This window comes from Acanthochromis polyacanthus, chromosome 9 (genome assembly GCF_021347895.1).
Source record: "Acanthochromis polyacanthus isolate Apoly-LR-REF ecotype Palm Island chromosome 9, KAUST_Apoly_ChrSc, whole genome shotgun sequence".
NCBI classification, from domain to species: Eukaryota; Metazoa; Chordata; class Actinopteri; family Pomacentridae; genus Acanthochromis; species Acanthochromis polyacanthus.
In genome coordinates, this window is record NC_067121.1 from 4811675 (window position 1) to 4834903 (window position 23229).

The following is a 23229-nucleotide window of genomic DNA, read 5'->3' on the forward strand; positions in this document are numbered from 1 at the left end:
ATTAATTGTAATAATAATAATACTAAATGTAAATAATAATAATATTCTAATATTCTATTATTATTATTATATCATAACATTTTATAACAATACCAGCAGAAAAAAATAATAATAATAATTGTAATAATAATAATTATTATTAAAATATTGTTTGAATCATTTAAAAGAAGAAATGATGGTAAAAATCCATTAAAATGTGAAGTGCTTTGAGTGCCCACAAAAGCGCTATTTAAATCTAATCCATTATTATTATTATTATTATTATTATTATTATTATTATTATTAAAATGACTTTAAAAAAAAACACTAAAGTTAATTCAAAACGAGCGTCTGGTTGACGTGCAAATGCTTGTCAGTGTTATTTCAGTGGAAAACCCATGAATTAATGAGAATAATTAATAATATAACTGTATTTTAATGGTTTTCTGGATGATTTCAGGGCTTTAAAACATTTTTTTAACCATTAAAGTCCTACTGAGATCTGTTTATTTAAGCTACGTCTGAGTTTTTACAACTTTAAAAGAGAAAATGAAAAGAATATTTATGGATTATAGTTATTTAAGGAGCATTAAGAAAGAAAAATGACCGAACTTACGGCTGTATTTTTACTTTTAGTCAAATCTGTGGTGATTTGAAACTACAAAAGTTCATTAATTTCATGTGCTTTTGGTTTCTGTATGTTTAAAAAATGGATTTTAGGTAGAAAAGTCTGACCTTTGATGCTGATTTTCTTTTTTCTTGAGGCGAATTAAAGCTTTGTTCATTTCCTGACTTGTTTCGAGGTTTTTAAAGGATTAAAATCAATTAGTTTTGACCAAACGAAGCACCGAGGCTCCTTCAACGTACCGATGTTTAACCCCGGGGCTTCTAATTCTAAACTATTACTGTAATTTAATTGGGTTCTCCCCGACGGTTTGAGGATTTTTAAGGCAGAAAAAAACAATAAAACTGCAGTGAAATTAAAGCCTCCTCTGAATGTGAATGAACGGCTCTCCTTTCAGTTCTATGGGAGAAATTAACGTCTTGAGGCGCCGATGAAATGAACTTTAATTAAAAAATAAGGCTCCTTGAAGGTGCAAATGTTTTGTTCTGGGGGAAACGAACGGATTCGCTCATGAATTAGGACATAATAAGATATTCAGAAGCAGCTTTTCACCAGCAGAAGAGGTTTAAAGACGACAAACTCGACCAGAACGCCGAAGCTAAAGGTTCCTTCTGGCTCGTGGAGGGAAAAGTCGACGTGTTGTTCTACAGATTAGAACATTTAACAGAAGTTTAATGGATTTCTGAGGGAGAAGAAGAGAAAACAGCATTAAAGCGCCTGCCGGATGTGAAGCACAATGAAAAATTAGAACAAATTCAGACACGGCTTTAATGTTATTTGGCAGAATTTAATGAGATTTTCTGTTTTTTTAACGGGGATAAAAACACAAAGTCAAACAAAAGGAGCTCAGACAGCTTGATCTAATAATGAATCCATTATTTCACCCTCGCAGATGAAGAACGGCCGGCTCTGACTGCGCTTAAACTCGGTTTTTCTGGTTTTATTTTCTGCTCTGAAGCGGCCCGTTTGGGAGCAGCAGAACAAAGGCGACGAGCTCACCGAGCGCAGACACAATACGAGGCGTCCGCTGTTGCCATGGCGACTCCCCCACAATGCCGAGCCGAACGAATGAATCTCCGGAGACCCTGATCAATAATTTATATCTGCTGTGGAGAGGAGACGCTCCAGCCTCTTTCAGCTCCTTGTTTTGGTTTTTCTGCTCCACAGGAAGTAGATAAATATCCAGATACATTGATTTGGATCAGTCAAGATCAAGTAAGCCTTCATGAATCCCACAACAGGAAGTCTGCAGTGTTGAAGTGGCAAAAGGTGGAGTGTCAAATGTAGAAAACATAGAAATAAGACTGAAGCATGTAAATATGTTCTAGTATCTCAAAAACAAAATTATAAACCTCAAACTGTGCATAAAATGAGATCTTTTAGTCCGATCTGTAGAATTTAATGATTGAAAGATGCAAATGTTCACAGAAAACAGGTCTAATGACATCAAACTTTGAGAAAATAATGTGCTTTTGGAACATTAAAGCACTTAAAAATGTTCTAGTCGATCCCAAAAATACCACCATGAATCTGTAAATGGCCACAAAATGGACTTTTTAAAATCAGAAATCAATTTAACGCCTTTCAGTAACATAAAATGATGTAAATGTTTGTAAAAAAAAATGCTATAGTGGCATTTTCAGTGTCTCAAAGTCACTATTATCAGCTCATGTTTGGTTTCTACTATTAAATACACCAACAAATATTAACATGATGCTGAAGAAAACTGAAAAACACGATGATTCTCAGGCAGGTTCTGCTCCAAAAAGGAGGATTTTAGAAAAGAAGTGCTGCAGAAATGTAAACTTTGAGTAAAATAATATGTTTTTAGAACATTAAAGCGTTGAAATCTGTTCGATGTAAATGTTTACAGAAAAACTGGTACAATGACATCATAAATGACATCATAAATGACATCATAAATGACATCATAAATGTGCCACATTCAGTGTCAGCCATTGAACATACTGACAAATATCACTGCAGTCATCTGATACTGAAGAAAACTGAAAAACATGATGATGCTCAGGCAGGTTCTGCTCTAAAAACAAACATTTCAAACAGACGATGAGAAGAAGTGCTGCAGAAATGTACAGTTTGATAAAAATACTGTGTTTTTGGAACATTACAGCACATAAATTTGTTCTAGTAGAGCCCAAAAATACGACCACAAACCTGTAAATGTGCAGAAAATGGGCTTTTAAATCTATTTTGCATAATTAAACCATTTAACTATTATGGCTTAACAGGAAATGACACAAACATTTACCAAAATAAACCACAACGATGCCAATTTAAGTCTACATTTGTTTATATTTTTGGAAACATTAATGCTCAGAATTCACAATGAGCAGCTCCTGTTTGGTTTTTATTAGTTTTTTACTAAAAATGTCCCTGAATTAGCGCGCTGCTAAAGAAAACCTGCAGAATCCTGTTTGTTAGTGGACATCTGAGGTGAAATAACTCAAACTGAGTTCTGGCTCTGAGGTTGTGACACCAGCTGGGAGGAAAACCCCGAAGCTGGCAGCTCAGATCAGAGGTGCTGTTGTCCAGACTGGAGCTGAAACCGGCAAAAAAACAGAGAAGGAAAAGAGAAACAAAAACACCTTAGACATTTCCAACTCATCATTTGTAATTTTGGACAATTTTTTGGTCATTTTGGGACAAACTGTTGACATTTTGGTCAAATTTGCAGATGGAGTTTAGCTTAACTCTGGTGCAGCAAACGGCAGCATTTCTGTTTATATTGTATATGGTCCCTTTTTAAATAAACTGATTAATAATAATAATACATTTTGAGTTATTTTAGGCAACTTTTAAACCATTCCGGACCCTTTTTTTGGTCATTTCTAGACCAATATTTTGTCTTTATGGACATTTTTTTCTCCGTTTTGGAGAATTTTGAGTCATTTCAGGCGAATTTGAATCATTTTGCACCAATTTCAAGTAATTTTGAAACACCTTATTGTCATTTGGGACCATTTTGGGACAAATTTTTTGATGTTTTGGACAAACTTTGAGTCACTATGGGCCACTTTTAACCATTTTGTCCCAATGTGAAGTAATTTTGGACATTTTTTAGTCATTTTTGCACAAGTCCTGAGTCATTATGGGCAACTTTTAAACCATTCTGCAGCAAATTTGGACCATTTTGAACCACTTTTTAGTCATTTTGGATGGCTTTTGTCGTTTTGGATCATTTTTCAGTTGTTGATTTGACAAAAGTTGATCTTACTAGTAGAGACCATGTTTATGATTCTAGTTTTCAGGTTAAAATGACTTCTAGAACTCTGAAATCATTGAAACACACGAATCCCCAAACCTGGCAGCTCTGGTGAGTTAAATAAAGCAGAAATCAGAAGTGCTGCTGTCCAGACTGCAACAGAAACTGGCAAAAAGAGAAGAAGATCCCAATAAAACCGCCGGAGCAGCTGTAAACACGCTCTGCGATAGGAGGTCTGAGAGTAAACAGACGATAAAACATCTCCTCCATCTGCTGCTCTTCAGCGTATTAGAACCCAATAATTAAACACCTAAAGACCAATTAAAGATTTACACTCACAGATGCACGTTTTCGCTAAATTAGGCATCAAGTGTGTTTTAAACGGAGCAGATCTGGAGCTCCATAAGTGGAAACAAGACAGAACTTTTACAGGCCGCTTTGGTTCCTGGTTTCTGTTAAATTTGCTGATTTCCATCTCAGTTTGGTTCTCCTGGTTTCTATCTTCTCGTTTATCTTTGACTCCTCCAGAATAAATTGGTTCAGTTCAACTAAATTTCTTGCCTTTCTGACACCAGCCTGACTGAACCATTTCTTTACCACTAACGGAGTCCTTTACAACCAATTTTGAGTCATTTTCTAACCATTTTAAAGTAATTTTGGACAGGTTTTGTCATTTTCGACAATTTTTGAGTCATTTTTGGGCAAATTTTAAACCATGTTGGACTGATTTTTAGTCACTTTGGACAAATTTTGACCAATCAATCAAGAATATAATCTACAGCTTAATTGACAGTAAAAATAGTCATTATTTGAAGCCCTACCTCAGAGTATACTGATTAATATCATAATTAAGGTTGTAGTTTTCCTGTGAAATGCTTTCAAATGCACAGAAAACCAAAGTAGAAATGCAGCTAAAAATCTTTTCTCCTTTTATCCAGAAGCACAGATAACAAATCTTGTATTTTCCCACTTCCTCACCTCTAAATGGAACATTTTATCCTTAAATCAGGTGATATTAAACTGCTGCACTTGAGAATGTTTCTGAGTTGTTTTCTGGCCTTTTAGTGACCAAATAACCAAACGATTAATCGAGAAAATAATCCTTACTGCAGAGTAGCAAACAGCTACCATAATGCCAGAACCAGAGTGAGGAAGCCTGCCTCCACACGCCTCGTTTCTATAAAAATCATTTGCAGTTTATTAATTAAAGCTGGGATATGACTGCAGCTCTTCTTCTCGTTTCCTTTCCTTCCTCTGTGGTTTGTATTTCAGCCACGTGTCGTTCTGCTGATGCAGTCCTGTTATTTGTATGACTGTTTGGGCGTCTGCCATCCAGATGGATGGCTGCTCCGTCACAGATTCAGCTGAGAAACTCTCTCAAGCCGGAGCTAAATCACCTCTTTTTCCTATTTAGAACCTTGATGAGGCCTTTTTCTCACATCAGGCCTGAGAGGAAGCGGCTCTAAATCTGACAAACGAGGCCTCTGCAGCTCCGCCGGCTTCATAAAGCTGCTGTTCACGGCTAATCTACCGTCGACGCATTAAACCAATGTCACAGACATCATTCAGTTCTCTCAGCGATGGAGGCGGGAGGTTGTGGCCAAAATCTTAATTATTTTTTCAGTTTGACGCCCAAAAACAGAGATTAAGATGCATCAGTTAAAAGACGCCGCTTTGAATTCAGACGTGCAGCGCTGTGGTAAAGTTTCAGTCTGTTTAGATCCACAGACTTCATCCTAAAACTGTCTCTGCTGTCGGACAAACAACCGACCAGAGTCTGAAAAAACAACCTCTGATCAGCCACAAGAAAAGGCAGGAGGTCTGATGAAGAGACAGAAACACCGAGACAAACCGAGTCTCCAGACAGCTAATGATCGGAGCTGGTTATTTACTGGAAACCAACGTAGTCCTGCAGATGTTCAGAGACACGGACACTTTAAACCACAACGCAGCCTCACAAATTCAACCTAAAACCAAACAAAAAGGACAAAAGAACTAGAAAACTGGTCGAGTTGCACATCAAAACACAAAATACCGACATGTTAATAAAGGAACAACCGCTAGCAGAGCAGTAGCAGAAACACAAACCAAACTGGACCAAATTTTTATGGAGATGAAACTTATTCTGACCAACAACGTTTATTTGAATCCTGGATGAGCCCCAAATCTGTCAAAACTTGACTCAAAGCTGGAAAAACAAGAGAAGGAGTAACTAAAAATAACCTTGTTTTATCAAATGTTTAAGGAAAGTAACATAGGTCCAAAACAAATGTCATCCCAAACAAGTTGGAAGAACAGCTCAAACCAAAAAAAGGACCACAAAAAAGAGGAAATTGAGCTTTTTGCCAAAGGAAAATTCATGTACGAGACTCCCCGAAATTTAAGCGTTAACTGCAATTAAAATACAAAACAGCGACTTTGAACTAAAAGAACGTCTACTGACCTTCTAGTAGCAGAAACACAAACCAAACTAGACCAAAATTCTAGGCTGGAAAAACAAGAGGAGGTGTAGCTAAAAATAAGCTTGTTTTAAGGAACGCTCAGTGAAAGTAACTTAAGTCCAAACAAATCTCATCCCAAACAAGTTGGAAGGACGCTTTAGACCAAAACCCTCAACACAAAGCTCAGAGTAACTTCAATGTAAAACAAAAAGGACCAAAAAGATTAAAAAAAAAAAAAGAAAGTCAGGTATGAAACTGACTGACTTTGCATCTTAAAAAGTAGGATGACTTCATCGACACAAAACTTCAAAACGGCTCATTTTAAAGCCGGACGAGCCCCCAGTGTGTCATATCTCTGTTCAAAGCTGAAAAAACCACACACGATTTAACTTAAAATAAGCTGATTTTGCAGAATGTTTAAGGAAAGCAATGTAGGCGTTAACGAATCGCATCCAGAACAAGTTGGAAGAAAAACTAGGACCATAAATAACAAGAAAATTTCCCTTTTTGCCAAAGGAAGATATGAAATTCATGTATGAGAGTAAAAGAAAAGTCATTGTCAGAGCAGTAGCTGAAACACAAACCTAATGAGGCCAAATGATCACAAACACAAAACTTCATCCAACCAACATGGTTAATTTCAATCCCGGACGAGGCCCCAATGTGTCACGATAAGACAAAACTGTTCCAGAGACTCATAAACAGGCTAAAAATGACTCAAAAAACAATAGAAAATGAGATTTAAACAAGAAAAATGATAAATAAGACACAAAACAGAGGCAACAAGAGAAACTGAGAGGAAAATCAAAGCTACCGGATCAATAAAATAAAGTCAGCATGGCTCAGAAACAGTGATCAGAGGATTTTTTGTAATTTTTCTAAAATAAACAATCAATGAAATTCTTTTAACTGAATCCCACTGACAGAAGATGTTTCTGAGCTCTTCTTCATGGTAGTGCTGTTTCCATAGAGCTGCAGGACTTTAGATTGTAGAGAAAAATGAACCACAGTGATGAAAAATGTGATGAGAGCAAAGAAAAACCCAGAAACTGCTTGTAGCTCAGAGGGTTAATACTGTTTATGTCCTCCGTCTTCATGTTAGCGTGTTAGCATGGTAGCGTGCTATAGATCCAGAGAGGTGAAGTGAGTTCCATCACAGTCCAGCCAGTGGTTGTTGATATGTTTAGAAACCTTCCGCTGTTCCCGTTTCCTTCAGTTCTTCCATCATCCTGACAGCCGCTGTGGGAAGAACAAACCTCCAGTTCCTCGGCTGTTTGTCAGAGAAGCAAAGAAAAACAAAGAAAACACGTGTTCTGTGGGAAACCTGCAAATCCCAGAAACCGCAGAGCTCAGATCAGAGGACGGCTGGTGGAAACTGGGACGTCTGTCGGCCCCTGAAGGCGTCGTCGGTCGACTGCAGCCTTCAGGTGCTTCACTTCAAACGGACGCTGAGGTGTAAATGTGAGCCGTTCCACTGATGCCGCTTTGATGTGTTGATGCTCGGAGGGTTTTCAGGCCGCTTCTGACGCTTCACTTCCTGTCGGGGTTTTTCTTGTCGGGTCGGAGGTCTGAGAGCTGAATCGCTTAATTCAGACGTCTGACGGCTTCATCTGACAAAGATTTAACTTTCTGGTTCCACATTCTGTCAAACAGGAGCTAATACTGATGATCCAAAATGGCTTTAAATGTGCAAAAAATGACTAAATATTGGTTCAAGAAGACTCAAAGTTGTCCAAAATGACAAATACTGTCCAAAATGACTAAAAGTAGTTCAAAATGACTTCAAATTTGGTCATAAATGGTTTAAAATTTGCCCAAAAATACTCAAAATTTGTCCACAATGTCAAAAAAAGTTGTCCAAAATTACTTGAAATGTTTAAAAATCACTCCAAAATTACTAAAAATGTGTCAAATTATTCAAACTTGTCCAAAATGACAAAAAAATGTTTTAACGTGACTAAAATGTCTTGAAAATGACTCAAAATTGTCCAAAATCACAAAAAAGTTCCAACACGATTAAGAGTTGGTTCAAAATGACTAAACTTATCCAAACTCAGAAACAACTTGAAACCTCTCCACAATTATTTTAAAAGTGCTTAAAATGACTCAAAATTGGTAGGAAAATGACTCAGAGGTAAAGAAATGGTTTAATCGGGATAGAGTGAAGGCACTAGACTCAAACCCATGAAGAACGTGTGGACTGATGGTTGGAGGTCTGAGAGCTTCATCGTTTAGTTCAGACGTCTGACGGCTTCAACCAACACTCAAAGATTTCAACTTTCCAGTTCCACATTGTTGTCAAACAGGAGCTCAGACACAAAAAAGTCCCTTTTCTTACTACAGTCCTCTGAAACTGAAGTAGTTTCTGCTCATTTTTCCTGGAAACAGAACAACCATGAAGGAGACAGAACCCATTTAGGACTCATGAAAAAAAAAGAGACGAAATTCAAAACTGCAAGAACTCGAATCAATATCTGCAACATTTTCCCAAGTGTCCACTGGAGTTACCAACACTAGAAAGACATATTATTAAATCAGTTATGTGTCTTTTGTCTTTTTGTGTTGTTTTTTTGCTGTTTTATGTCTCGTTTTAGTTCAATATCTGCAGTATGTGGAGACAAAACCACCAGAAAGAGACACAAAATGACCCAAGACACAACACGACACAAAAATGAGACAAAATGACAAACAAGACAAAAAACGGAGACAACAAGAGAGCCTGAGATCAAAAACAAAACCTACTGGATGAACACAAACGCAGCATGACTCAGAAACAGTGAACAGAGGAGCAGGTTGTTGGAGATCCATCCAGCATGGAGAAACATCTTTCTACTGATGATGAGCAGAGCAGAGAGGAAAAGTCTGGAAACATGGAGATAGTTACATATCTGTAGTATGTGGAGAATCACACACTAAGAAGGGACAAAAAACAACACAAATGAGACAGAAAATGACAAAAATGTGACTCAAGCTGTGAGTAAAACTGTTAGAGGAGCAAAGAAACATCCAGAAGCTGCTGCTCAGAGATCAGAGCTAAAAGCAAACCTCTTCCTAATTCTTCTGCACATGAGACGGTGATTAAAGTGGAGTTTACGGCACTGCTGTCATATGATGACAACGTAAGGATTAACTGGAGAAACGGCACAACTTAATCCTTCTGCTGCTGCTTTTTGGAGCTATTTGGATTAAAAAAAGGTCAAAAAGATGCTACTTTAGCTGCATTTATGGGCGATGACATTTCTGTTACCAGAATAAAGAATGTAAACACAAATACAGACAAAATGTGTAACTGTTTTTACTTATTCAAAACCAAGAAATAAAACTTTCTTTTTCTATGATTTCAATAGATATTATCTGTCATTCTACAAAAGAAGGAGAAACTGTTTAAAAAAAACACAGCTAAAAAATATTCACCATTTTCTAGTTCTTAATATACATATTTTATTATGTTTGGGTTTGTTTGTTGTTTTTTGGTTTTGTTTTTTACCAGATTTAAATACATAAAACTGTGTAATTTTACTGCTGTAATAGAAGAAATGCTTGTAAAAATATCGATATTTGATGTAAACATCATTTAGTTTAGGCTTGTTTTCTTTCAGTAAACATATAAATTAATACATTTTTCTATTTTAATATTTTATTTTAGTGGATTAAGTTACAGTTAAACAAAAAAGCCAATTGTTTTTTTTACAATTCTGAAAATACAGATTTTTTTTTTGGTCAAAAAGCAAGTATTCCAGAAAAAAACTAAGATTTTTTTGTGGATTTAAATACAGAAAAATTTTGCGATTTTATAGTTTTTCTATGATTATACCAGAAACTATTTGTAATTTAATAAAACCTAGAAAACGGCCAAGAAATAACAATTTGTGTAAATTATTTTCCTTTTTTTAAATTTAAATATACATATTTTTTCTTTCACAAAGCTCCAAGATCAACAAAATTATAGTTTTTAGCAGATTTTAATCCATCAAATTGTAATTTTACTGTCACATGTTGTAACAGAACAAATATTTGTAAAAACACTGATATCTGACATAAACATTATTTAGCTTTGGTCTGTTTTCTTACAGTAAACATAAAAAATTAATAATTTTTTCTGTTATTTCAGGAAATTAAGTTGTCGTTAAACAAAAAAAAGGATAAAAATTGTTTTTCTATTACAGTTTTCTCAATCCTTAATATACATATACTGTGAAAATAACAGCGAGCATCAGTAAAATAATTGTAATTTCACTGAATCTAAATACAGCAGAATGGTGGAATTTTACAGTGACACATAAAAAATAAATTACTGTTTGGGATCCTAAAATTAAAACAGAAAAGCTTCAAGAAAAAGGAAAAAAGTAGAAAAAAATGCTGCTAACAAAGATTTGTGGCAGTCTTTTCTCAAAGCACGTTAAGCAGCGTAGAAATTAAACAAAAAAGAAGCGTTTTCTACGTCAAAAAGCTTCGGGTTTAGTCAAATGAAGCGCAGCAGCTTGTTTTATTCACTACTTTAAATAGAATTCTGGAGGAAAAATGTGGAAATATTCTTCTCCGTCAGTCGAATTATCACCAGAGCAGATTTGTAAATGTTGAAATGTAATGACGAGTGAAATCTTCTAAATGAGAAGGTGGAAAACACGTCGCTTTGACAGACAGCGGTGGCTTCACCCTCACAGCTCCTTGACTTTACGGCGCGTTTTTATTATCCTCCAGGCTTAATTAAAGTCTCCCAGCTCCACAGAGTTCACATCCAGCCGGTTGACAAACACCTTTTTATTGCCTCATGAAAGACAATTAAAAGCGTCTGTCACCCTGCAGCGCCGCAGATAATTAGTTTGCCCTAAACTCAGCCGCTAAAACTGATCGGAGGATAATTCGCTCTCAGCTGGAGACAGAACATCACTGATCCGATCCGTCCTCCTCAATCTGCAGCCAAACACTCGGTTCTGACGCTTCTGAGGTAAAGTCAGCGAGCAGGCGGTCGAAAACCCAAAGAATAAACCTCATATTCATCCACGAGGTTCAGTTACACTCTGAGAAACAGGAAGGTCAGAAGAAATCAACAGAACTCAACAGTTCTTCTGCAGAGTCCTCGACATGTTTAATCTGAAGAAGCTGCTGGAAGAGATGTGACGCTGCCTTCAAATGATGTGGGAAAGAGACACAAAACAAGACAAAGAGGCACAAAACAACCTCAGAGAGACAAAAAACATGACAAAGACGCACAAAACAACCTCAGAGAGACACAAAACAACTCAAATAGACACAAAACAACCTCAAAGAGACACAAAACATGACAAAGAGGCACAAAACAACCTCAGAGAGACAAAAAACATGACAAAGACGCACAAAACAACCTCAGAGAGACACAAAACATGACAAAGAGGCACAAAACAACCTCAGAGAGACACAAAACATGACAAAGAGGCACAAAACAACCTCAAAGAGACACAAAACATGACAAAGAGGCACAAAACAACCTCAGAGAGACACAAAACAACCTCAAATAGACACAAAACAACCTCAAAGAGACACAAAACATGACAAAGAGGCACAAAACAACCTCATAGAGACACAAAACAACCTCAAATAGACACAAAACAACCTCAAAGAGACACAAAACATGACAAAGACGCACAAAACAACCTCAAAGAGACACAAAACATGACAAAGAGGCACAAAACAACCTCAAATAGACACAAAACAACCTCAAATAGACACAAAACAACCTCAAAGAGACACAAAACATGACAAAGACGCACAAAACAACCGTAAAGAGACACAAAACATGACAAAGAGGCACAAAACAACCTCATAGAGACACAAAACAACCTCAAATAGACACAAAACAACCTCAAAGAGACACAAAACAACCCCAAAGAGACACAAAACATGACAAAGAGGCACAAAACAACCTCATAGAGACACAAAACAACCTCAAATAGACACAAAACAACCTCAAAGAGACACAAAACATGACAAAGAGGCACAAAACAACCTCAGAGAGACACAAAACATGACAAAGAGGCACAAATCAACCTCAGAGAGACACAAAACATGACAAAGAGGCACAAAACAACCTCAGAGAGACACAAAACATGACAAAGAGGCACAAAACAACCTCAGAGAGACACAAAACATGACAAAGAGGCACAAAACAACCTCAAAAAGATGCAAAATAACATCAAAAAGACAACACAACCTCAAAAAGACACAAAACAACCTCAAAAGGTGCAAAATAACATCAAAAAGACGCAAAATAACCTCAAAAAGACACAACACGACCTCAAAAAACACAAAACAACTACAGATACACAAAACAACTTCAAAAAGACACAAAACAACCTCAAAAAGAAATAAAATGATGTCAAAGAGACACAAAACAACCACAAAGAGAACAAAACAACTACAGAGACACAAAGCAACCTCAAAAAGATGTAAAATAACCTCAAAAAGATATAAAGTGACCTGAAAGAGACACAAGACAACCTCAAAAAGTTGCAAAATAACCTCAAGACCTGCAGAGTCCTCGACATGATTAATCTGACGAATGTGACCCTGCCTTGAAATGATGTGGGAAAGACACACAAAACAACCTCAAACAGACACAATATAACCTCAAAAAGGCGCAATACAACCTCAAAAAGACACAAAAATTGCCTCAAAAAGACATAAAATGACCTCAAAGAGACACAAAACAACCACAAAAAGATGCAAAACACTCTCAAAGAAACACAAAAAAAATCACAGAGACACAAAACAGCCAAAAAGACATAAAACATCCACAAAGACACAACAGGGACAGAAAACAACCATGAAGAGAAACAAGACAACTGCAAAAACACACAAAATGATCACAAATAGACACAAAACAACCACAAATACACACACAACTACAAATAGATAAAAACAACCTCAAAAAGACATAAAATGACTAAAAACAGACATAAAACAACCTCAAGACACAAAAGAATCATAAAGATACACAAAACAACAGCAGAATACAAAAAAACAACCTCAAAGAGACAAAAACAACCACAAAGAGACACAATTCTGTTTTTTTCACTGTCAAAAGTTTTAAATAAGAAAAAAGCAAATATTATTTCTTAAACTAGTGATTTGTAGCCATGCTGTTTTGTTCATTTTCTCTTTGTTTATAGTCGACTTTTTCCTGCATATCATCAGGAAAAAAAGTTCTTCAGACCAGCTTTGGCTTCAATGTGAAGTTTTGACGTTTCTGAACCAACAGAATTTCCATCAATCAGCACAGAAATCCTTCAAATCCAGGAGGTGGAATCTGTGTCGGAGCCAAAAACATGATTAATGTTGTTGTTTCTGCCGCTGTGAATAAATTAATATTTTCTTCAGGAGGATAACGGAAAGCAGAAGGAACATCTTGTCGTTCGTCATCTGTTTGTTTCTGCTTCATTAAGAGGAATAAAACGCTCGTTAGACACAGATCCTCCTGAATCCTGTTGGTTTCTCACATTCACACGTTTTTATTCCAGAAAAACACTCTGAGACAAACACACTGACAAGGTTTCTTCACCTACATGTCAACGCAGAACTTAAATCAATCAATCGGTTCATTAATCAATCAGCTGAAACTAAACTGGTGCAGAAACAGGATTTTCCGGAAGGAGCTAAAACTGTTTCAGTTGGAGCTGAGTGAAAACGAATATTTGAAGTTTTCATCATTAATCCATAAAAGAGTGACTGAACTGTTTGAAGTGACTGAAGTTCCAGCAGAAACATTAACCATCACACAGCTACAAAGACACACAAAACAACAACAAAGAGACATGACGGGACAAAAGTATGTCAGACAGTGAGACACTAATAGACCAAAAACAAGACATAAAAACACTACAGACATTAAATGGCCCAGAAAAGACAAACTGACAACAAAAAGGCACACAATGACAACAGACACAAACATTCTATAACATTACAGAGAGCAGAGAGACGTAAAGACATTTCAAACAACACTAAAGGACAACAGACACTACAAAGAGACACAAAAGACAACAAAAAGACACAAAATGAAAACAGACACACAAATACTCTATAAAATGACACAAAACGAGTGCAGAGATGTAAAAACACTTCAAAAAGACAAAAAATAACACTAAAGGACAATAAAGAGACGACAAAGAGATACAAAAGAAGGACAGAAGGACAAAATATGACCAGAAAGAAACTGAAAACAAACAACTACAGCCACAACATGGCCACAAACAGACACAAAAGATCCTCAGAGAGACACAAAACAACCATAAAGAGACACAAAACACTCTCAAAGAGACACAAATAAACCACAAAGAGACACAAAACAACCTCAAAGAGACACAAAACAACCATAAAGAGACACAAAACAACCATAAAGAGACAAAACAATGACCACAAAGAGACAAACTCAACCCCAAAAAGACGCAAAACAACCACAGAGACACAAAACAACCTAAAGGAGACAAAAAACAACCACAAGAGATGCAAAAAACCTCAGAGACACAACCCAACCACAAAGAGACAAAAGACAACCACATAGAGACACAAAACAACCTCAAAGAGACACAAAACAACCACAAAGTGACACAACAATAACAAAGAGACACAAAACAACCTCATAGAGACACAAAACAACCACATAGAGACACAAAACAACCTCATAGAGACACAAAACAACCACATAGAGACACAAAACAACTTCAAAGAGACACAAAATCCCCACAAAGATGGGTAAGATAACTCCTCAGTAAATAGAATTAGCATTAGCACTAGCATTAGCGTGAGCAGCTATCTGCTATGTTCACACAGCGACTCATTAAGTCAAAAGACGATCCTGAGTTGAATCCAGAACTCAGATTTACTCAGTGATGGTTTTATGTGTCAGGTCTGTAGGAGACGAGCTCGGCGGCGCCCCCTGTCCTCCGTCCTGCAGCAGGAAGTGATTCTCTACTAAACGCTCTGAGTGTAAACTTTGAGCAGCATCGACAGCTCATCAATATTCATCTGCAGCTGCGTCAATGTCGGAGCCGCTGCTGAAAATTTAATCAGGCCTCGTACTCTTTATCTGAGCAAACGTGTCATGTCGGAGTCAAACGCCAACGCCACTGAGCGCGCTCAGTCAGGCATGAGGAAGACTGTGGAAGCATCTCCCAGGAGGCGGCGGTTTAAAATTATACAGTTTGATTTCATTTCTGTTGACTGGGTGAAGAACTCGAGTCAGCTGAGGGAAACTGCTTCAGACCCGACAAAATAAAAGCCTCCCGTCCTGTCAGGAAACAGCTATTAATCACAAACCGTCTGTTCAGGAAAGGCAACAGAAGCAACAAAAGCACAGAGTCTGGTTCACTGCTGCCTCCACTGCAGAAAAGGTACTGCTCAGCCTGGCGTCAAGTTCAACTAACGGACAGAAATAAACCACAAAAAGACAAAGAAGGACCACAAACAGACCTAAAAACGACCACAAAGCGACAAAAAAATGACCTCAAAAAGAAAAAGAATGGCCACAAAGAGACAAAAATGACCAAAAGAAACAAAAAATGACCACAAAGAGCCAAAAAAACGACAGGAAAGAGACAAAAAACGACCACAAAGCGACAAAAAAATGACCTCAAAAAGAAAAAGAATGGCCACAAAGAGACAAAAAATGACCAAAAGAGACAAAAAACGACCACAAAGAGCCAAAAAACGACAGGAAAGAGACAAAAAACGACCACAAAGAGCCAAAAAACGACAGGAAAGAGACAAAAATGACCACACAGAGACAAAAATGACCACAAAAAGGCACAAAATGACCACAAAGGAAAGACCACAAGGACACATATAATGATCACACAGACGTAACAAAAAAACTGCAAAAATGCATAAAATGACCACAGAAACATAAAATAACTTTTTGTGCCTATCTGTGTTGCTCTATTGACATTTTGTGTCTTTTTGTGGTCATTTGTGTCTCTTTGCACTCTTTGAAGGTCTGCTTATATCTGGTTGTATTCATTTCCAGTGTTTTTATGTTCAAGTCCACAAAAGTCCACAAATGGACACAGAAATACCTAAACTGAACACAAAGACACTGAAAAATATTGCAAAGAAACACAGAATGACTACAAAAAAAATGAAGCATGAAAAGACATTTAATGGTCACAAAGAGACGCAAAATGACAAAAGAGGGACACAAAAAGTCCACAAACAGACACAAAATACTTCAACTGAACATAAAAAGAGACCTGAAATTGCCAAGAAATTACACTAAATGACTACAAAGAGACACAAAAGACCACAAAAAGACACAAAATGACAAAAGAGGAACACAAATAGGCACACAAATACATAAACTGAACCTAGAAAGACAGAAAAAGAGTGCAAAGACATGGAGAAAGATCTGAAATTGCCAAAAAATTACACAAAATGACTACAAAGTGACACAAAATGACTGTAAAGAGACACAAAGATACCTAAATTGACAATAAAAACAGAGAATAAGAGCACAAAGAGACACGTAATGATTATAAAAAACAAAAGTTGAACACAAAAAGACATTTAGAGACATAAAATGACAACAGAGGGGCACAAATGTCCACAAAGAGACACAAAAATACCTAAACTGACCTTATAAAAGACAATAAAATGAGTGCAAAGACATGGAGAAAGACCTGAAATTGCCAAAAAAGTGACTACAAAGAGACACAAAGAGTCCACAGACAGACAGAAACCTTCATGAACTGACCCTAAACGGTTGGCTTCCTGTCTGATCTGCACCGGTAAAGTCAGAAGCTTCTCGTCGTGTTTTACGGCGGTTTTCCATCAAAGCTTCTCGTCTCCTGAGCCTCCTCCTTCCTCCACCGGGTTATTACCTGCAGAGTCTCTCCGACGTGTTTGGTTTGTGCGGCGACTCGGAACCTCTTCATTTTGTGGATCATCTGCGAGGAAAACGCTCCATTTGTCAACGCAAACAGCTGCTGGTGAATAAAACAGGAGCGAACACTCAGCTACAGCACGGCCGCTCTGAAAGTTTCATAGCAGCTCATGAATATCAGACAGAGGTTCCTCCGTCAGGGTTCGTCACATTAAGCAGAAGAGCCAAAAACGTTTCTGGAGACGAGAACAGCGGCTTGTTTTATATTTAAAGCTGTTTTAAAAGAAGAATGTTGATCATTTTTACAATCACTGTCCCCAACATGAAGAAATTCAACATTAGAACTATTAAAACACCACAATCTGCCTCCATAAACACATTTTACTTCATTTTTTAAGTAATTTTACACACAATCTTTGATTTCTCTTCACCTGTTGGTATCACAGACGATACTGTTTAACAGTAAATAAATCATTTAAAATAACATTTTTTAATTTGTTATTTAAAATAACATTTTAATTTGCTTTGGCTCCTCTTCTTTAGCAGTTCTTGTAGAAAACTGATGTTTACAGTTAAAAATCTACAGAATCACCTCCTCCTGAGGCCCACAGTCGCTGATTTTTGCTGGAATTTTGTCATTAATGACTGGTTTTCTCATGTTTTACTGAGTTTATCACATTGTCGTAGCCACGGTTCTCTTAGAAAACTGATATTTACAGTTAAAAACGGATAAAATGAGCTCCTCCTGAGGCCCAAAGTGACTCATTCAGTTTCTTATTTTGCCCTAAAGATGCTCGATCAGACTAAAAACACAAAAACAAGCAAATTCTTACGTTAGAGAAGCTAACTAGGCGACTACTACAGAGTGATGCTGTGATAAAGTTAGTGGGAATTACAGCAAACGATCATCATATTCAGCCACAAAAGGCTCAAAAATAATCAGAAAGCTTTCTTACAGCTAAAGTAGCTCCTTCATGTGACTGATTTTCTCTGGATTTGTATCTTTACTGACAGGTTTTCTCCTGTTTTACTGAATTTAGCACGTAGTTTCTTTCTTCTGCTGACATTTTTATATAAACTTAAAGTTAATGTGTGATGAAAAATGTAAGTTTGTGGCAAAAACAAAACTAAAAATTACATAAAAACAAAAAGAAAACAAGGAAAAATCTCTGCAGCTTCACTGAGAGCTTTAAAAATAAAATCAGAAGCGAGACAGAAACATGACTGAGGTTTGGAGCTTCTGAATTTTTAACGTCATTACACTCAGAAAACATTTGAAATGACGACATCTGTGTCTTTTTAGCCTCCTCAACCGTCTGCATGCGCTCAGAACGGCACAAAGCATCCAGACGCTGGAAATAAAATATTAAACTAAATTAATTTATCAAACTAAAGTCCTGCACCTCTATGGAAACAGAACGACCATGAAGGAGAACTCAGAAATGTCTCCTGACAGTTAGAACATCTGAGTAGAGAGAAAAAGTCTGCAGAGGCTGGACTAAAGAATTCTCCCAAATGACCCAAACTGTCCGTCATGACTCAAAAGTGTCATTTAAAAAACATTTCAATCATTTTGAACTACTTTTAAGTAATTTTTGCAGAGATTTCAAGTCATTTTGGAAATTTTGTGAGTCATTTTGGAGAGGAAAGTGCAGCATTCAGCGTTCAAAGTGACCACAAAGAGACACAACGACAAAATGAGATACGACAACCAAACACAAGACAAAATGACAAAGAAGACACAAAACAAGATAGAAAAAATGACGCAAAATGGCAAAAAACAAGACAAATTGCAAGAAATGAGACAGGAAACGTCAAAAATCAGACACTCGGTGGCCAAAAGTAGACACAAAAAGAGACGACAAGAGAGAATGAGAGGAAAACCAAAGCTACTGGATGAATAAAATATAAAATAAATGAATAAAATAAAGTCAGCACGGCTCAGAAACAGAGAACAGAGGAGCAGGTTGATGGAGATCCATTCAGCATGGAGAAACATCTTTCTACTGATGATGAGCAGAGTACAGCGGAAAATGCCAGAAAAAAGCAAAAATAGACACAAAACGACCCAAGCGAGACACAAAATGACAAAAAAATATTGAGAAATCGGCAAAAAACAAGACAAACTGTCAGAAATGTGGCAGGAAATGACAAAAAACAGGACACAAAATGCTATGAAACAACACAAATGTGACACAAAACTACCAGAGGAGACGACAAGAGAGACTGAAAGGAAAACCAAAGCTACAGGACGAATAAATAAAGTCAGCATGGATCAGAAACAGAGAACAGAGGAGCAGGTTGGTGGAGATCCATTCAGCATGGAGACACATCTTTGTAGGAAAATGCAGCAATAGTGTGTAGACTCGCCTTCTTTTTCCATCGGTGAACATTTAAAATGTTTTTTACATTTAGATTCTAGATTATTCTACTCAGCGTAGAATAAACATATTTTTATAAACAGAGCTGCAGTGAGTCGACCTGCTGCTGCTTGACCTCAGCATCAAATCAGTTCTTTCATCGCTTCTTCAGGACGAACGCCGGCCTCACTGTGACGTTCTTTTTGCAAATTTATGTTTATTGTGGAATAAATTTAATCAAAAGATCTGTTAAAGAAAGAAAAAGAATGCTCCACAGCACAAAATGTCTTTGCATTGTTCCTTTAAACAGTGTGGAGCTGTTAGATGAACAGATGAGCGGTACGCTGCAGAATTAATCAACTATCCAACAGGGGGAAAAAAATCTATTTTCTCTCTTTTCAGCTTTTGAAATGTTAATATTTTCTGGTACTTCCTCTCGTGACATTAAATATATTCTTTAGGTTTTTAATCTTCGGCTTTGGGGACATTTTTCATCATTTTCTTGTCTTTAATAAACTGAACTACTTATTGTGTCTTTGAGAAAATAACTCTAACTCTATCATTTAAAGCTTCTGTGTGCAGAACAACATTTGTTTAAGTCTTGTCCTTGAAGTCTCAATAATTAGAGGATGATGCAAACATCAGAACCACCGTATGAACCCATGATGAAAACATGCATACATGTGCAGCACAATCTGCCTCATGACCACAGACCACTAATCAGCACCAACAGTCCAAAACCAGCTCTAAAAACGGTCTAAAACCACGTACAAAACCAGACTCTTGTTTCTAAAAATGACATCCGGCTGTAGCTGAACATCTCTGGGTTACCATCTATGACTTTGGGGCATTTTTCACTATTTTAGTTTACAGACCAGATAAACAATTATTTAATCAAATATCTGTGATAAAAAAAATTAAAAAGTGCAGAAAACAAACAACAAACCGGTCAAAAACACAGTCCAAACCATCTTTAAACCTATCCATAACCAATTTAAACATGTGCAGAACACAAACCACATTAATCCTTCAAGTCCAGATAATTAGAGGATCATGCAAACATCAGAAGCACTAAGAGCCCCTGAACAGTGCTGCTTTAAATGTCCACAGTCTGCCACCAACAGTTCAAAACCAGTCCAAAAAGCACCAAACTAGTCCACAAACCAGTCCAAAATCAGCTCTAAAACAAGTCCACAAACCAGACCAAAACCAGCTCTAAAACTGGCCTGACACCAGTTCTAAAATGAATCAATAACCAATTTAAAAATGTGCAGAAAACAAACAAACCAGTCAAAAAACAGTCCATAACCAAGCACAAAACCAGCCATAAGCCAAGTTAAAATGTGCAGAACAAAAACCACAGTGATCCTTAAAAGTCCCAAAGATTAGAGGATCATGTTATCACCAGAATGAAGCCATGATGAAAACATGGAGCACATGTGCAGCACAGAGCAGCTTTAAACGTCCACAGTTTCACCATTTGATGTCAGGAAAATACTTCCAGAAAGCATAGTACAACGAACTATCACCACATGACCTCTTAACCACCAGTCCAAAAGCAGCTCTAAAGCCATTCCCAAAAGCGGTCAAAAACCAGCTTTAAAAGGGTCAAAACCAGCCTGAAGCCAGTCCTAAAACCAGTTCCAAACCAGTGTCAAACCGAGTTAAAACGTTCAGAACACACCACATTAATCTTGTAAGTCCCAGTAATTAGAGGACCACGCAGACAGCAGAATGAAGCCCATGATGAGCCCATGTGCAGCTCTACCATCACATGAAGCAGCTGCAGACTAAAGCTCAGCTCCTATCAGCATCGATCACCGACAGCAGGAATATTAATGTAGATGAAGACCCGACAGGCCTCCGGACACCTGATCGCGTAAAAAAGCCTCTAAAATTAGACTCCTGTGAGATGGGAAAGGTCAGTAAACGGAGTCACCACAGACCGAACCAGGACTCCCAGAGGAAGCGTTGGAGCAGCTCTGATGTGCTGCAGCATCCCCCTGACATGGAGCAGCTCTCCTGCAGCATCCTACCTGTGCAGTCCTTCCCTTTGCCTTTGCACTCTCCGCTCTGGGGGTAATAAGACGCCCGAGCCTCCGGCAGGTAGAGCAGCAGGGACAGCAGGCAGGCGGACAGCAGGTACCGGACAGCGGCGCCGGGACGCCCGTCACACCTCCCAGGGCCTGGCAGCATGATGGTGCCGGTGGCGCTCCGACCTCCAGACGTACGAAGCCGCTCCGACGTGTTCAGGTGGAAAGACGCGCAAACGGTGGAGCGTTAATCCGGCAGGAAGCAGCCCGGCCGCCCGCACGCCGAGTCCCGCAGAAAGTCCGCTGCAGATGGAGGAGTGTTCAGGAGGCGGTCCGGTGTGTCCGCGGTGGAAGCAGCGGCAGCATCCCCGCCATCCGTCCGTCCTCCACGTCTTTTCCGGGCTGATCTCTCCGCCGTCTGTCGGACGTCGCGCACGCAGCGATGCTCCCGCGTCCCGGATCCCGGTCGGACTGATCACCGGACAGCTCCGGCTCCGGTTTACGGCGCGGCGAGAGAAGCGGCTCGGTGCGTAACGAGGGCAGCAGCTGCAACCACAACAAAGAGATCCGGACCGAGAGCAGGACAGACGGCTGCTGGTCACGTGAGAGGATGCAACACTCCCTCCACCTCCACGCCCCTCACGTACGCGCGCATACACGCACACCTTAAGCACAAACACTAAACGCAGCAGCAGCAGCAGCAGCATGAGGGCCGCAGTAATGAAGGATTAAAAAAGCAGGAAAACAGCTGCAGGGAAACACTGAGATCTGTGGGAAGTTTATAATCCTGATGAGAAACAACATCACCTCAGAGACCAGCTCATCCTGACAAATCCAGTCTGAAAGCAGTCCAAAATCAGGATGAAACCAAGCCTGGAACACCTTAAACAGGTTCAGAACACTCCAAAAGAACCAGCCTAAACACAAACTCAAAACACCAATTTAAAACCTGTCTAAAATGAAATCAAACCATCCAAAAACCATCCAAAAACAAGTCAAAGAAGCAGTCCAGATAACCGTTAAAAAAACAATCCAACACCAGTCTTAAATACATGATAAAAGAAGTGCAAAACCAGTCTAAAACCAGCATAGAACACCTTAATTCAAAACTGTCCAAAAGCACTCCAAAACCTGCCTAAAATGAGTCCAAACCTGTCCAAAAACCAACCTAAACCAAGATTTTTAAAAAAACTGTCCAAATAACAGTTCAATACCAACTTTAAATACATGCTAAAAGATTTTTATAAAAAAGTTTTTTTTTTAAAAACTGCACAAAAAAACAGTCCAAAACAAGCCTAAGACCAATCTAAAAACAGTCCAAAACCAGTCTAGAACCTGTCAAACCACTTCAAAAGAACCAGCTTAGAAACAGGCTGAAGACAGTTCAAAACCAATTTAAAATCTGATAAAAATGAGGCCAAACCAAGCTAAAAAAAAAAAAAATAGTCAAAAAAAAGTCAAAACCAGTCCAAAACCAACTTTAAATACATGCTGAAAGAATTCCCAAAGCAATCCAACACCCAGTCCAAACCTGTCCTAAAATAAGTTTTATTTTAAAAAACAGTCACAAAACAATGTCTGTAATCAGCTGAAAACCCAACCTAAAACCTGCCAAAACCAGCCCAAAACCCAACCTAAAACTGCCAAAACCAGCCCAAAACCCAACCTAAAACCTGCCAAAACCAGTCCAAAACCCAACCTAAAACCTACAAAAACACT

General features: G+C 38.0%; 1 protein-coding gene across 1 annotated transcript in view; it reads right to left on the reverse strand.

Moving 5' to 3' along the window:
* tmeff1a (transmembrane protein with EGF-like and two follistatin-like domains 1a) overlaps positions 1–22084 on the reverse strand; it is an 87184-nt gene extending 65100 nt beyond the window's left edge. Inside the window, exon 1 of the mRNA XM_051953216.1 lies at positions 21514–22084. Within this exon, the coding sequence (XP_051809176.1) occupies positions 21514–21673 (160 nt within the window). The 5' untranslated portion in view covers positions 21674–22084. The remainder of the gene's footprint in view (positions 1–21513) is intronic.
* Between the last annotated feature and the right edge of the window lie 1145 nt (positions 22085–23229).